This window comes from Trachymyrmex cornetzi, unplaced genomic scaffold (genome assembly GCF_001594075.2).
Source record: "Trachymyrmex cornetzi isolate Tcor2-1 unplaced genomic scaffold, Tcor1.1 scaffold248, whole genome shotgun sequence".
Classification (NCBI taxonomy): Eukaryota; Metazoa; Arthropoda; class Insecta; order Hymenoptera; family Formicidae; genus Trachymyrmex; species Trachymyrmex cornetzi.
This window is the reverse complement of record NW_017297144.1, coordinates 465,507-480,009: the sequence shown is the minus strand read 5'-3', so window position 1 is coordinate 480,009 and position 14,503 is coordinate 465,507. Positions and strand designations below refer to the sequence as shown.

Below are 14,503 nucleotides of genomic sequence, written 5' to 3'. Positions count from 1 at the left end.
TCGATCATTCTTCTAAAGTAACCGTTTGAGCTTAGGAATATATACTAATATAGAGATATTAAAAACTGTGTTTTAATTTAAATATAAATATATATATATATATATATATATAAGACATACACGTTGTACATTTATAATATAAATATTTTGAGAAGCTATTCTTTTAAACTTTCATTTCTTAATTCTTGAAAAGGATCTTGAAACAACTATCTTATAAAGTATTCTAAGTAATCAAGCATAATTAAGCAATACATCTGAGCTCTTGAGACAGTCATGATTCTCATATCACATTATATTCTATAACGTAATTTCCGTATTACTGTACATATTATTTACAATTTTAAGTATACATATTTTTTTCATTGACATGTACATTACGGAAATTATGTTACGAAATACAGGATACGAAGATTTTACTCGTATCCTGTACAAAGACGTAAATTTAAAAAATATTAAAAAATGGAAATATATAAATATAAATTCTCTTTTTGAACATATCAATCAATTTAGATTAAATATCTCTTATATATCATAAAATGTAATGAAATAAACATAACAGACTCTAATTTTTTAAAGGCAGAATCGCTCTGTGACTGATTTGTCTCAGTCACTTCGGGGTTCCTGCCAACAAAGCCTCGAGTTGGTGACAATATCGATGCAGTAAAGTTCACGATCCGGATGGAACGTGCGTATATGCGTCCACACGTGCGTACGCTGTCGCAAGTGATGCTTGCAGTACGGACACTCAAATCGCTGCGGTATGCCGCACTCGTATCTGTAATGCCGCATCATGTGACTACGATGTTTATAGCTGCGATGACATTTCGGACATTGATGACGTGGCAGAACGTTCTGGCTGTAGTCGATGTTAAGAGAGCGCTGCAGGGTCCACTTCAGGTACGGATCTGGAAAAAGAGAATTCGCAGCCGGTTAGTGAGGAAAAACGCATCAACGTGTGGCGAGTTCCGCGCGCGAACTTCTTCGTACTTGTCTTGACTCTGAGGATAATTCATCGGTCGCTGAAAGTTGCGGGCGCGAGGCTCTCGTTCGAGCTTTGCGACATTTCCCATGAATGCGTTACACCTCGAGCACATGTGAAGAACTCTCCCCCTGCAATCTTGCTGCGCTATCGAAGATATCGTCAAGAAATCTGTACCGTTGGGAAAGTATAACGTTTATAGAATCGCCACAATAATAGTAAAATACAATCAATACGACAGTATAAACAAGAACATAAAAAAATTCAGAAGAGGGAACATTTGACAGGATAATTGCATTTCTCGAGGCAAAAATACTTCTGTTACTTATCTATAAATAATGTTGCACATCTTATAAATCTAACGATGTATAATTAAAACTATGTACAATATTCATCGGTTTCAGAATTAAATGATCTTACTTATTACCGATAAATTGCAAAGACTTATAATGTAATTTCAATATCTTGAAGAAAGTTACAAGTTTCACATACTTTGTCATGTAAGATAATATATAAATAATCAAAATCAATCTGTAACAAATAAAGTTGTAATAAAAATAATTAATTGACTATTAAAATTATTATATATTCATTAATTATTATATATTCATTAATATCAATAAATATTAATATAAATAAATATAAACACAAATAAAGAGAAGAAATACAAGAAGGAACTTGTAATTCTAATTGCAGCTCATTAATTCTAAGTAACAGTGTTAGGTTACTTTTTTCCAGTAACTAATATAACTTCGTTCCTTTCTTTTCATCTCTATAACTGTAACTTAACTTAGTTATATTTCTTTGGTAACTAATCACTAATTTAATAATTACATTTATAATTACTTCATATGCTTCAAATTTATTCGTCAATATATGGTCTGAGCAAAACAAAATGTTTAATGTAAACAATTATTTCTTGTGAGTGGAATATATCTTTAGCCTTGATAATCATCACACTCTGTAAAAATGTTTATATTAAAAATTATACTAAAAATCCTTTAGTATATAAACACGTTTTAATAATATTAATTCCTATAAATTTTGATTTTCTAAGTAAACAATATTTTGTTGTAAATATAACAAAACTAAATAATGTAATCAATTTATTATTAATATAGTGTATAACTGAATATTCAATATGAATAAAATAATTTAGTAATGCTAAAGATGTATAAAACTCTTGCATTTTAAATAACAATGCATAAAATTACGAAAAATTAAAAAAATAATTGTAAAGTAACGACTTGTTACTTTTTAAGTAATTATAATGATAACATGTTACTTTTCAGAATCAATAACTTGTAACAATAATTAGTTACTTTTTAAAAGAAAAAAACTGTAACTCTGTGTAACTAGTTACTTTAACAAAAATAACTTTCCCAATCGTGAAGAAATGCTATTTTCGGTCAAAGTGAATCTTGGTGCTTAGTAATGTTCATATGTGACTATACAAATATAATTATTAGTTCCATAGACTGTGCGCCGATTTAGTTTGTCGGACTTGAAACACACAATCATGAACTGAAATAATCTCACAATTAAATTAATTGATAATTACCGATTTAATACCATTAACATCTAGTCTGTAAATATATATGTATATATATATACACACAGGGTGAATCAGAGTAGTTGAATCAGTTTTTTACTATACGAGAAAATTATCGACTCATACCTAATTACTGACTTAGCGATACAGATCAGATGCGTGATACATTGTGGGAATTCTGGACACACTGAAAAAAAGGCGCAGTTTTAATATCTTGTAACAATTTTTACAACGTCAAACATGTCTGTTTTCGTGCTCAAACTAACAGTTCACACACAATCCGATTAGCCACGCATCCGATCTATATCGTGAAGTCGATAAAATTAATTAATTTCTTCAGGCTCGAATGAAATAAATCAATATTGAATTATGCCAACATGAGCCAACACAAGATTACGGTGTGTATATTCTTTATTTACCAGAAAATTTAACTGAATTTACGATAAACGTTTTGATCCATCATTCGGATCCTCTTCAGTGTTACAAATGGATAATTTCTTCTGCAATGTATCATCATTCGTCGTAGAATTATTCTTTCTTGAAATTAATAACGTTTAGAAATGTAAAACAAACCTATAGATCATTATCTCCTCTCTGATATCATCAAATTGCCTGATTTAATACATAAAATTAATGTCATACTAATCAACATCTAATAATACTGTGCCAATGAACATTTTTTTATATGATATTTGATACAAATTTTACTGCAATGTTTAAGAATTATATAGTCACTTACATGATATTCCGAGTAGACATATATACTTCTTGTGATGTTGTCAATTCGCTTTTTATACATTTCAAATGCGCGTCAATGTTAGATATGAGAATGTATAGTATACAAAAATTGAAGGGCATCGAAGGAAAAACATCAGAATTTTGTTATTACACTTGTGTAAACCGGATAATAATTCTGTATCTTTTTGTAGATTCAAGCTATTTTTTTAAGTCGATAATTAGGTGTGTAATCAATAATTTTCTCATAGAATAAAAAACTGGTTCAACTACTCTGATTCACCCTTATATATGTATAACTTATTACAAAAAATACCACCTCAGTCAGGAAATATAATTTATTAACATTAATAAAATAAATTACATATCATAAAATCGTCAATGAAAATAAAATGTAACAACGGCTTATATTGTACTTGCAAAATAAACATCGTTACTGTTTTGGTGATGTATAAAGGCATAAACTCAGATGATGGGCATTAGTTAACTGACTAAAAAAATTGTCTAATTAAAAACGTCGTCCAAAAATTTTTAATATTTTAAGACATCTATCATATTAGATAATACGACTCTTCATTTACATTGACCCAACTTATCGTAATATTTATATCCTTATAAAAAAGCACAAAGATTATATATATTACGTTGTGTGTAAAATCGCATGTGGGTCTATATTAAATTTTATTCGTTCATTGAACAAAAGTTTACATTTTGATCTATTAAACCTAACCGAAAAAATCTGTCAAGATTCCATTTCGAAGGAAGCGCGAGAGAAGAATTCGTTCACTCGTTCGTTAAAGCAATTTCAGTCTTGCTGAATGTCGATTGCGTAAACGGGCCGATTAAAATGATTGCTCTTGATGTGCGAGTAGACGTGCGATCGATGCTTGCCGATGTAAACACAGTGCGGGCACTTGAAGCGCGGCGTCTTGCCACACTCGTACTCGAGGTGCCTGTGTAGCCCGCGGTACCACTTGTAGATCTTGCGACACTTGTGACACTCATAGGTACCGGGTGACGAGGTGCCGCCCGTCGTAGTCCTTATTCTGGTACGGAATCGGCGCCGGTGACTGGTGGTGCCGGTGGACGCAACGTCAACGAAGTAGGTATGATTGTAGAGAGCTGTAAAGCACAGGTTGATTGTCAGTCAAAAACAGCGGTTCACCCACGGGGGAGGGGCGGAACGATAACATTTAAGAGCAACAAACGGACACACTTTTTCGCGTGCTGCGTTACCCGCTTTTGCGGCTCTATTCGTTCCGGCGTGGCCGCCTGCATTAATTTCTTACCCTGAAAAATTATGTACAATATAAATGGATGAGAAAGTAAATAAACATAATGTGGACCCCGCACTCTGACTATGGAACAAATGAGCTATAAGTATAAAAGGAATACAGGAATTTGGCACTCATTGCGAAATTCAAAAAGATTGACATCAGAACTGCATGGAAACTTTTTATTTGTTCTTTCATACGTTTTCAAGATTATATAAATTAAGAAAAAAATTAGAGCATATACTCGTATGAATATAATACATATATTGAAATTTCTTCATTTTTAACAATGGATATACCTCGAATATAATGAATAAATTCGAGGCAAAGTTTCGGATCACATTTTGCTTACCGATTACAATCACAGACATAAAGATGATTATATATAACGAATCAAGCGCTATTATCACTCATTCGAGAGCGTCCATTTTTCTTCTTACTCTTCTTACGAAGATGGTCGATGAAACGGAGTAAGGAAAAAATCATTATTCCATATACACATTCAGTCGTGAATTGAAAAACAGCAGATTTACCTAAGAATTCCGATCGAACTTTCAGTCGACTCTATCGTTATATCATATATTTAACAAAAATCAATTTCGCGATTTCTTTCTTCAGAAAGACGTTTATGCGAGACGGATATCACCGAGGTCTACCGATATAACGCGCATCTCGGGATGTATCGCTCGCACATGATTGTAAATGATGGAGCGATACTTGCCCCGCTGGCCGCAATACGGACACTTGAAGCGCGGCGATCTGCCGCAATCGTACATCTGATGCCTCGTCAGGTCCCTATTGTAGACGTATCGTCTGTTGCAACGCTTGCAGATGAACCGCTTGTGTCGAGGACCGAGTCTCTTGGCAGCACCTGAAATCGAGAACGACCATCACGGTTAGAAGAAGCGGAAGCGAGCCCGCGCTACGCGAAGTACGAGGACTGGTTTGATCCGGGCTAACTCTTTTCGGATCGCTGACCTCCTGCTTCGACTTTGCGTTAACTTTGCTAGAGAAAAACAATTTCTGAATTTACTTCGTCATAAAAACGGGATCGGAGACTGGACGGTAACTCGACTCCCAGAGATTTTATTGAGTTTTCCTTTTCACACAAGGGCAATTTTCATTTTCTCCTTTTCCCAAGTGACAAAAGGTGACTATGAAAGCAAACGAAGAAGAAATAGGACGCCATTACGTTCAATGATTATTTAATACAACCGTCTAAAGCACAAAGCCTGATCGGGATGATACTTTCGGATATGTGCGTAAATGTTCTGTGTGAATTTGGAGAGCTTGTCGCAGTACGGACACTGGTACTTGGGCGCCATACCACACTCATGGCGCAGATGCCGCGACATATTCTTCTTCAAGGTGAAGCCACGGTTGCAGCGTGGGCAGTAGTGACTCTTGTTCACGGAATACGCTTTGCCTCGTTTCCTCGTTTGCTTCGTTTCGTACTGGTGGGCACCTGAAAAATTCAAAGAGTCAAATTAGCGATGGCGCAATTCATTCTTCGGATTTTCGTTCTCGACCGAGATCGTGGGGTGTGCACGGATCCGTGTTGACGAATAGAAAGAAGTAAGATTAACATAAGAACAAACGCACGCTTCAGCTGGATCAGTAAAGTGTACCTACTCTGCGAGAATTCTCACGGAGTGGATGTGTCAGTTGCTCAGAATCGAAAACGATCGATGCAAATTCATGGTTGGAAAAAAAATTATCTTTACTACGAATAAATGAGAGAGATCATCATCTACAAAATACAGTATAGATTAACATGGATCGTTTTCATTCCTACGGATCGTTATATTCGCAACAAACGAATGCGGCACAAGACAAGTCAGATCGGATAACATAAATAAAGCCATACAATTTATTTCGCACGCAAAACTCGAAGCTGAATTGTAATCACACAACGTATAATAAGACACATCAACTCGACATACTATATGATAAACTCATGTCATCGCTCTGTAGTCCATTTATATCCTATTTAACGTTGAAATAAATCTTTTGTGTCTGCGATAATATTGCATGCGAGCTCTTATGTTAAAATTAAACAAATAAAATTCACGAGTAAATCGTTTAGTATAAACTTGGATTCACAACTATAATTTCCGATATGATATTTCTTATCATATTAACGTTACAATGACATCTCCCATTATTGAAAGATAAAAAACGAAAATACTATTAAGTAAAAAATTCAATTATTTGTAAAACAATTAAAGAAACTTCAAATGCTGAACGCATACATAACAAAATTATTAAATCGTTGGGGATTCAGATAGTATATCACAGGTTTACGAGAAAGGAATTATTATGTAGAAAATTCTATTGAAAGATATCTCAAAAAAAATTTATTTATCTATGTAAGTGATTAGTATTCCGTTATGACATCGTTCAAATAATTTATTCTCACATATGTAAATCGATAGGAATATATTTTCAGTCAATAATTGGTATCCCGCTACGGTATCGTTTAGAACATTTTGTTCACACCGACGGGATAATTTGGATGCCATCGTCTGATGTGTCTGTAAACGTTCGAGGACGAATTATCCTTTTTGTGACAATATGGACACGCATATCGCGGCGTTTGGCCACATTTATGTCTAATCAGGTCCCACGTCCTCCGGAAGCCCGCGTTGCATTTCGCACAGATGTAACTGGTCACCGGTCTTATACGCCATCCCGATTGTTGTATATCTGAAAGCAAGCCAGGACATTAATACAATTTTTTCTGATTTTTGTGATCCGCGTCAGACGAAAAGTACGTTCCTGAGATTGAACGACATCGTAACGCAGTCAAACGATACGATTTTAATGCCGTAACCTGTGTATTGAATCATACGTCCAAAATCTTTACATTACACCGTACTTAATTCTGTACGACAATTCGTTGTCGCGCAAACATTACGTGAAGATTGAAAATCGGTATTGCTCACCACACTTCGAGACGTTTTGAACCTTGTTTCGCTGTACAAAAAAAGATAACAAAAATCGGTACATCGCATACATAACTGCAAAACGCACAATACTGATGTGTGAGTGCATCTTGAGGAATAACGAAGCACTTTATTTTCCTTCGTGTTACCTTCGAGTAATCAAGCGACGTGCAATAAATACAAATTTTATTCACTATAAATACATGTGACTTCTCTGATGTTACACTCTTGTAAAAATTACGAATCCGCGTAAATTTAGACAATATAAAACAAAAAATATCTGCGTTTTATACAGAATAAATTCACATAAACTTGTTTGATAATAAAACTATCTTAAACTATTTTTAGATCGTGAATCATACGAATCTCGAAAGAAATTTATATAAAAACACACAAAAATTAATATTTACACAGTTACGTTTGCCTTTTTTTACTATTTTGTTGAGGTAAACGATACATTCGAGCATCGTAAACGAGTCAGATTGTCGACTGCACATAAGTTCGCAAATGGTATACATTACAAAAAATATAATCGAAGAGCAATTTCTAAAAGCACGGTCCATTTCTTCTCAGATGCAGACCAAAATCTCGACACGTTATTATACACATTATTAAAAGAAAAAGTTAACTTTATTGAAATTAGATTTAAATTCTTTTGGAAACGTGCTCTTCAATCGTTTTATTGCAGTCACAAATTTTGCAGTTCTTACATGATAGGAACTTACAATTGAGGAAAGAAAATCGAAATATATTTTTACATTTACAAATTTTACATTTACATAACGCACATTTGTGTCTATTTTCAAATATTTCAAATTTATACACATTCCGACAAAATGAGCACTGTACATTCTTTTTATGCGGAAATAAAAACGAGTAAAAAAAGACTCTTTCCTATATACATAAGTTTCGAAATAAAATATCAAGTTGGCAGTTTTAAACTCGATAGAATTTAAAAATAAATTTAAAATTATAAAAAAATAAATAAATAACTTTGATGTAATATTTCATCATTCAGACATAATATGCTTTTTCTATTAGATTTATTATAATAATATACTCTATTTTTTTATTTATAATTATGTATATCATCAATATGAACAAACAATCATTTCTTAAAATTCGGAAAGATTATAAGATCAATTAAATGCAAGATCTAAAAGACTTCTTTCTGCTAACGAAGAGAAAATCAAATAAAATTTTATATCACCAATGTAAAGTTAAAGTGATAATTGTGTATATAGTATAAAAAAATTAAAGTCATAACATAAAGTAAAAACGATAAATGTAAAAATATATATATATGTATTTATATATTTCATAATCATTATCAATTATATTACAATAAAATAGATAATCTTATAAATCAAAATCTCTTTCTCTCCTCTCTTCTTTTCTCTTTTTACAGCCACTTTTATCACCTGTATCACAAAAATGTCTTGATTTAGTCCACACAAGTTAAGGTGATTGCCCAATGGCAGACGGCGAATCACGAAAGGAAGAGTTAGAAGAACGAGGTGACTCTAATCTGTCCACGTATACCGGTTTTCCGTTGTGTCGCAATCTAATGTGCTTGTAAATATTCGACGAGCACTTATCCCTCTTGCTGCAGTAAGGGCACTTGAACCTCGGCTCCTTCCCGCAATCGTACTTCATGTGAGTCTTCAGTGTCTTCTTGTAAGTGTAGCCGGCATTGCATCTGGGACAGTGATACGCCATCTTCCCGGACTGCCAAAAGGGTCCGTTTTCGCGCTTGATCACGTTCTGGCTACCACTGTAATTCACGCTCAGGATGTCCATGATACGAGCGTGGTAGGGCTCCAGGAATCGTCCTACGAACAGGAAGAAGGAGAGATACGATTAGTCTGGATCAAGAACAGTGGACGAACGTGTGACGTAACTGTGGCCAGAACAAAAAAGAACGTAACAGGCGACACGATAAAAGGAAGAATGAGCAAAAGATGTAAATGAAGAAATATCTCCAGATCGCGTCAGTGCCATCACAATCGGAGAGACGCATGAGGATGGCGAAGTAGCAGAGTAGAACGTGGATCAAGTAGAGAACGAGGAGAATATTCGGCAGCTCACCAAAATGATAGGATATAACGAGGGATATCTTGGGGGAAAAAGGAGACAATGTCGCAGTATTAGAGATCTTATTATCGTGATCGAGCGTACATCCACCAGAAGAATCTTGAATAAGCGAAATACGAAAAAAAATGGACTCTTCGCTGTAGATTCCTCAGGTACCGTACTCCTTTACGACATCACCTGTTGATCCAGCGGATAACACGACGGTCTCATGGTAGAGAAGATCAGGACTTGATAATTCGGTTGACCGGTGTCTCGACGAAATGTCATTTGTCTTCCGTGCGAAGACATTAAAACGTTCTTGATTCAGTATAGCCGATACGCTTGAATGCTGCTGCCCTTATGATGCATCCTGATGTGCCTATAAGTGTTGGAGGACTTTCTATCTTTCTTTCCACAATAAGGACACTGGAACCTTGGGGCTTTTCCGCACTCATGCCTGTAATGTGTCAGCATGTTGCTCTTCTTGCTGAACGAGCTGTTGCACCGTGGGCAGAAGTATCTCTCCTTATGCTCGATTATACGACGATCCCTACGGAATACTGAAAAAAAAAACAGATCGAGATCGAGGTCAGTGAAAGTATCCCAAACTGCGAAATACATTCCGCACGATTGACGAAAAGTCCAAAAAAAAAACTAATTTTGTTAGACTCAAGAAACAAAGCCATAGTCTTTCGCTATTATTTTTAATACTTACATGCTATAATGTCGTATTTTTAACGATATAATATCGTATATTTTAATGGCAATATTTGTTGTAAAATTTTTATATTGAATCTTATTGAAAAATAGATATCTTATCATGCTTGACTAGAATATCAAATAGTAATAATGCTCTTAATCTAAAAAATTTATATTAATATATAATTATTATTGTTGTGTTAAAAAGAAAGAGTCAAAATATATATACAAAAGATAATATAGGTAATTACGTAAAGTTAAAACAAAAATATAAAAAGAAGTATGCGATTATTCTTATACAAATATTTATAAACATTTATATAAACATTTGAAAACATATACTCAGAATTAAATCTTATAATAAATAATTACAGAAAAAATAGCGAAAGAAACAATTAAGAAGATATAATAACAGAAAGTTATAAAAATTTGTTGATATCTAATCTTGAGTTTAATTTTTTAAGAAAATTATTTATTGTTAATGATGGAAATAATTAAATAACAGTGAAAAGAATTGTTAGCTAATAAATATATTCTTTCGTTGAGCTTCCTTAATAAATCCAATCATCGAACCTGAAAAAGAAAAGTGTACTTTCTAATCGCGTAAAATTATCGTCTTTAAAAAGATTTGTTTAAAAAAATTATCAATATTACAAATTATAAGGAATGCAAAAGGATGATGGTATTACGTCTTAATCGATCAATATATGAACAACAACGTTTATTGCTCAATGGTAAAGAAGTATTACAAATCCACAGTGCAACATTTTGTAGTGTAAATTTGATCAAAAACGCATAACTAGTAATTTATTACTTATAACATTTTGTCGTTTTTTAACATTTTAAGATTAAAAATAAGTATAGAAAGAATTATATATAAATAACTCACATATACAATCAAACAAATAAATAATTAACTTCTTTAATAGCATCTTTAAGGCCCAGTTGACTAAACGAAAATTAAAAAAAAACGTAAAGATACTAGAATATATACATATATTAAAGAGAAAAACGACACACATGTTATTAAAATTAATTTAAAGAAATAATATAATTCTTAAATTAACTGCTGCTGATTAATCATCAAGTTAATTAGACTAATTGGCGAAATAGTTTAACTATAGCTAATTCTAATTTCGATAAACTCGTCAATGTCATGTATTCTCTGTCGATTACGGAAATTCATAAAAATCTTTAAATCAATCATAATAATTTTGCGTCATCACATGAAATATTGTCAAAATACCTTCATCGAAACACTATATTCATACAAAGTAAATTCATTTTTGATATTTCAATGTTGAGATTAAAAGTAGTATCTAGTTATTCATAATTTCTTAAGATAAAAATCTCTCTCTCGCGGAAAATCGTTCGCTATCGACAATATTTTCGCGCTTCTCGAAACTTACTACTACAATCGATTTGGCTTAAAGAAGGGCATGTGTTTGTGAATCCTTCGCATATGCTTGTACACGTTCGAGCTGTACTTGGATTGGTACTCGCAGTAGATGCATCGGAAGAAGCGTCTCTCACGATGATCGCCGCGGTATCTCTGATGTCGCACTACAGCGTCCTTCGGTGAGAAGCTGTGAAGTCCGGCCGTATCTCGGGAGTAATGGGGAAAATTGGACCAGCTATCGCTGTAGGACATGGATCTACCTGGAAGAATTGTTACAAAATCAGAAGAATTAAGCAAGTACTCTCGTTCGAGTTTACGGCGCTCTCATAAATCAACGTCCCGACATTTCAATAATGCACACATGTGATTCAGATAGACTTGGCTTCGGCCAATCACCTGCAAGATATACTCATCACTGTTACATATAAAACTTACACGATATCAAGCGAAAACATAAAAAGCAAATCTACATTCGAACGCGAATATTGTCGACATACTTTCAAAAATGATATACTATTCTTCTTCAAGGATGATTAAAATACAGTCTAGAATTGAAGAAAAAAAATCAATCTCACATCTCGTACTGTCCTGACAATTCATTTAAATTGGTTCACCCTATTTAATTGGAAGATGAAAAAATGCATTTGGTAATAGGATGACGAGTTAGCTATAAAATACAACATAAAATACGTCATGCACTTTATAACATAGTGCCTATAAATAATATTCAAGGAAATAATTGATTGATAAAATATGTCTTGTTGTCATTTTACTGATGGTATTTATAAAATATGTTCAAATACACATATATATATATATATATATAATTTTACATTTATATTACGACATTGATATAAAACATTATTAACGCATGCTTGTTTCAAATTTTCGAATTAACTTTTAAATGTTTCTTTGAAATTATCCATTTTTCTGTTTTAAATAATTTAAAATAAGAAAATTTAATTCGCACACACACATCTAATATAAATTATTATGATATAATAAATTACGCAGCCTACATTGGGAATTATTTACATGCCAAAAAAAGAATAAACTTATTCACGTAAATTTAAAAATTTGCAAATTTTTTCTGCTTTTAACTAAATAAATGCCAACATAAATATTCCCATACATAGATAATATAAATATTTCTTAATAAAGGACAAAAACAAAGATAAATTCTAATATAAAGAATAAAATATGGGAATTAGGAATACCACATTGTTTTAATCATCTATTTGATAACTTTTATAAATCGGATACATTAAATAAAACACATAATTCTTGGACGTGTTAAAAAATATTAAAATATCATACTATTATTATCATTATAAAGAAAATATAAAATATCAATATCGCTGCATATCGTTGTAAAAAATGAACATATTTTGAATGTATACTCTAAGATCTAAAATGACTTTTAAGTAATACATAACGCGCATATATACTTTTTTTACATTAATTTTCCAAAAATGCTTTATAAATCGAAATCGTACTTTTTGAAAAAACAAAAACGGAAACAAGACCATTGTTATTATAGTTTATTAAATATTTAAAAAATTTTTTATTTTTCGATGGATATTTTAAATTTGAGGAAATATTGTAATAACTTCAGAAAAAGTTAATTGTAGAATAGTTAGAAAAATTAGGAAAAAAATTACAGATAACAATGATAGTGTTCAAAATTGATTGAAAACTGTAACTTCGTGAAATGACAATATATAAAATAATTTGTACGTTTCAAACACATTTCAAGTATAATATATACATACATAATAATTATACAAAAATTATTTGTAATGATTTTGTTTCTAATAAATGAATTTAATTTTTAATGAGATATGTGGAATTTCTCAGATTTTAAAATTTAAATTTTGCATTTTATCTCTTACTTATGTGAAAGATAAATCTATTTCTTGTTTCTACGTTTCTAATCACAAGTGCCTATGCACTTAAATTATCAACAAATCTAATTAAAAATACACATAAATTTGATACTTCTTTAGATTATTTTTCTGATGCTTTTCTTTTAAAATAAATCAGAGAAATCTCTCATCATCTCATCATTCCTCAATATTTTCCACGTTATCAGTTAAGCAACAATTGCAGCAAATAGTTAGCGCTTGAAGACTATGATTACTTTCAACGTGGTTGAAAGGAACTCGTCAGAGAAAATAAAAAAAATGGTTATATTTATCTGTTTATAATCGGAACACATACAAATTCCTCGACATATCACAAATATTCATATCTTTCATATTTACGAAGTATTTGCAGAATTTAAATCGGCTAATTCAATGTCAATTTTTAATAACAATGACTTTGTTTATGCATATGATTAACATAAGTTAAATATGATTATTCTGTAACGCAACATATTATAAACTTTCAGTTTTATCACAGAAATTTGTTATTTGCGCATAACTATCATTTTCAACCGTTTGATTGGTTTCTTCGATAAAGATGAATCTATCGGAGTAAAGACAAATGGTTACGTCAATCATGTTAATTTGTTAAATATAAATAACAATTTATTCGTCATCTTAGCTTCACAAAAATCTAATAATCATCTGGAAGCTTGATAGTTAATTTTTATTAAAAGTATCAGAAATATTATATTTAAATCCCAAAATCAGTCGCATTATGGAATTTATTTAAAACGATTTATTGCACGCAATTAATTGCACGACCGATTAATTGAAAATGCCTGTATTTGCGGTACAAATTTCTTCTATAAAACATCCTAAGAAAGGATAGGAAGGGGCTGGACGAGGTATCTTTTTCTGAGAGGAAAAGACTTAACTCTATCTCGATACGTGTGTGTGTATATATATATATATATATATA

At 32.0% G+C, this 14,503-nt stretch overlaps 1 protein-coding gene across 12 annotated transcripts in view; it reads right to left on the bottom strand.

The window, feature by feature from the left end:
• LOC108761337 (longitudinals lacking protein) overlaps positions 1–14,503 on the bottom strand; it is a 236,588-nt gene that overhangs the window by 126,916 nt on the left and 95,169 nt on the right. Inside the window, exon 7 of one of the 12 annotated variants that reach the window (XM_018507802.1) lies at positions 8,913–9,317. The exons of the other annotated variants lie outside the window; for them this stretch is intronic. Coding sequence (XP_018363304.1) covers positions 8,944–9,317 — 374 coding nt within the window. The 3' untranslated portion in view covers positions 8,913–8,943. Of the gene's footprint in view, positions 1–8,912; positions 9,318–14,503 lie in introns of those variants that run through there. 12 annotated transcript variants of the gene reach the window in all.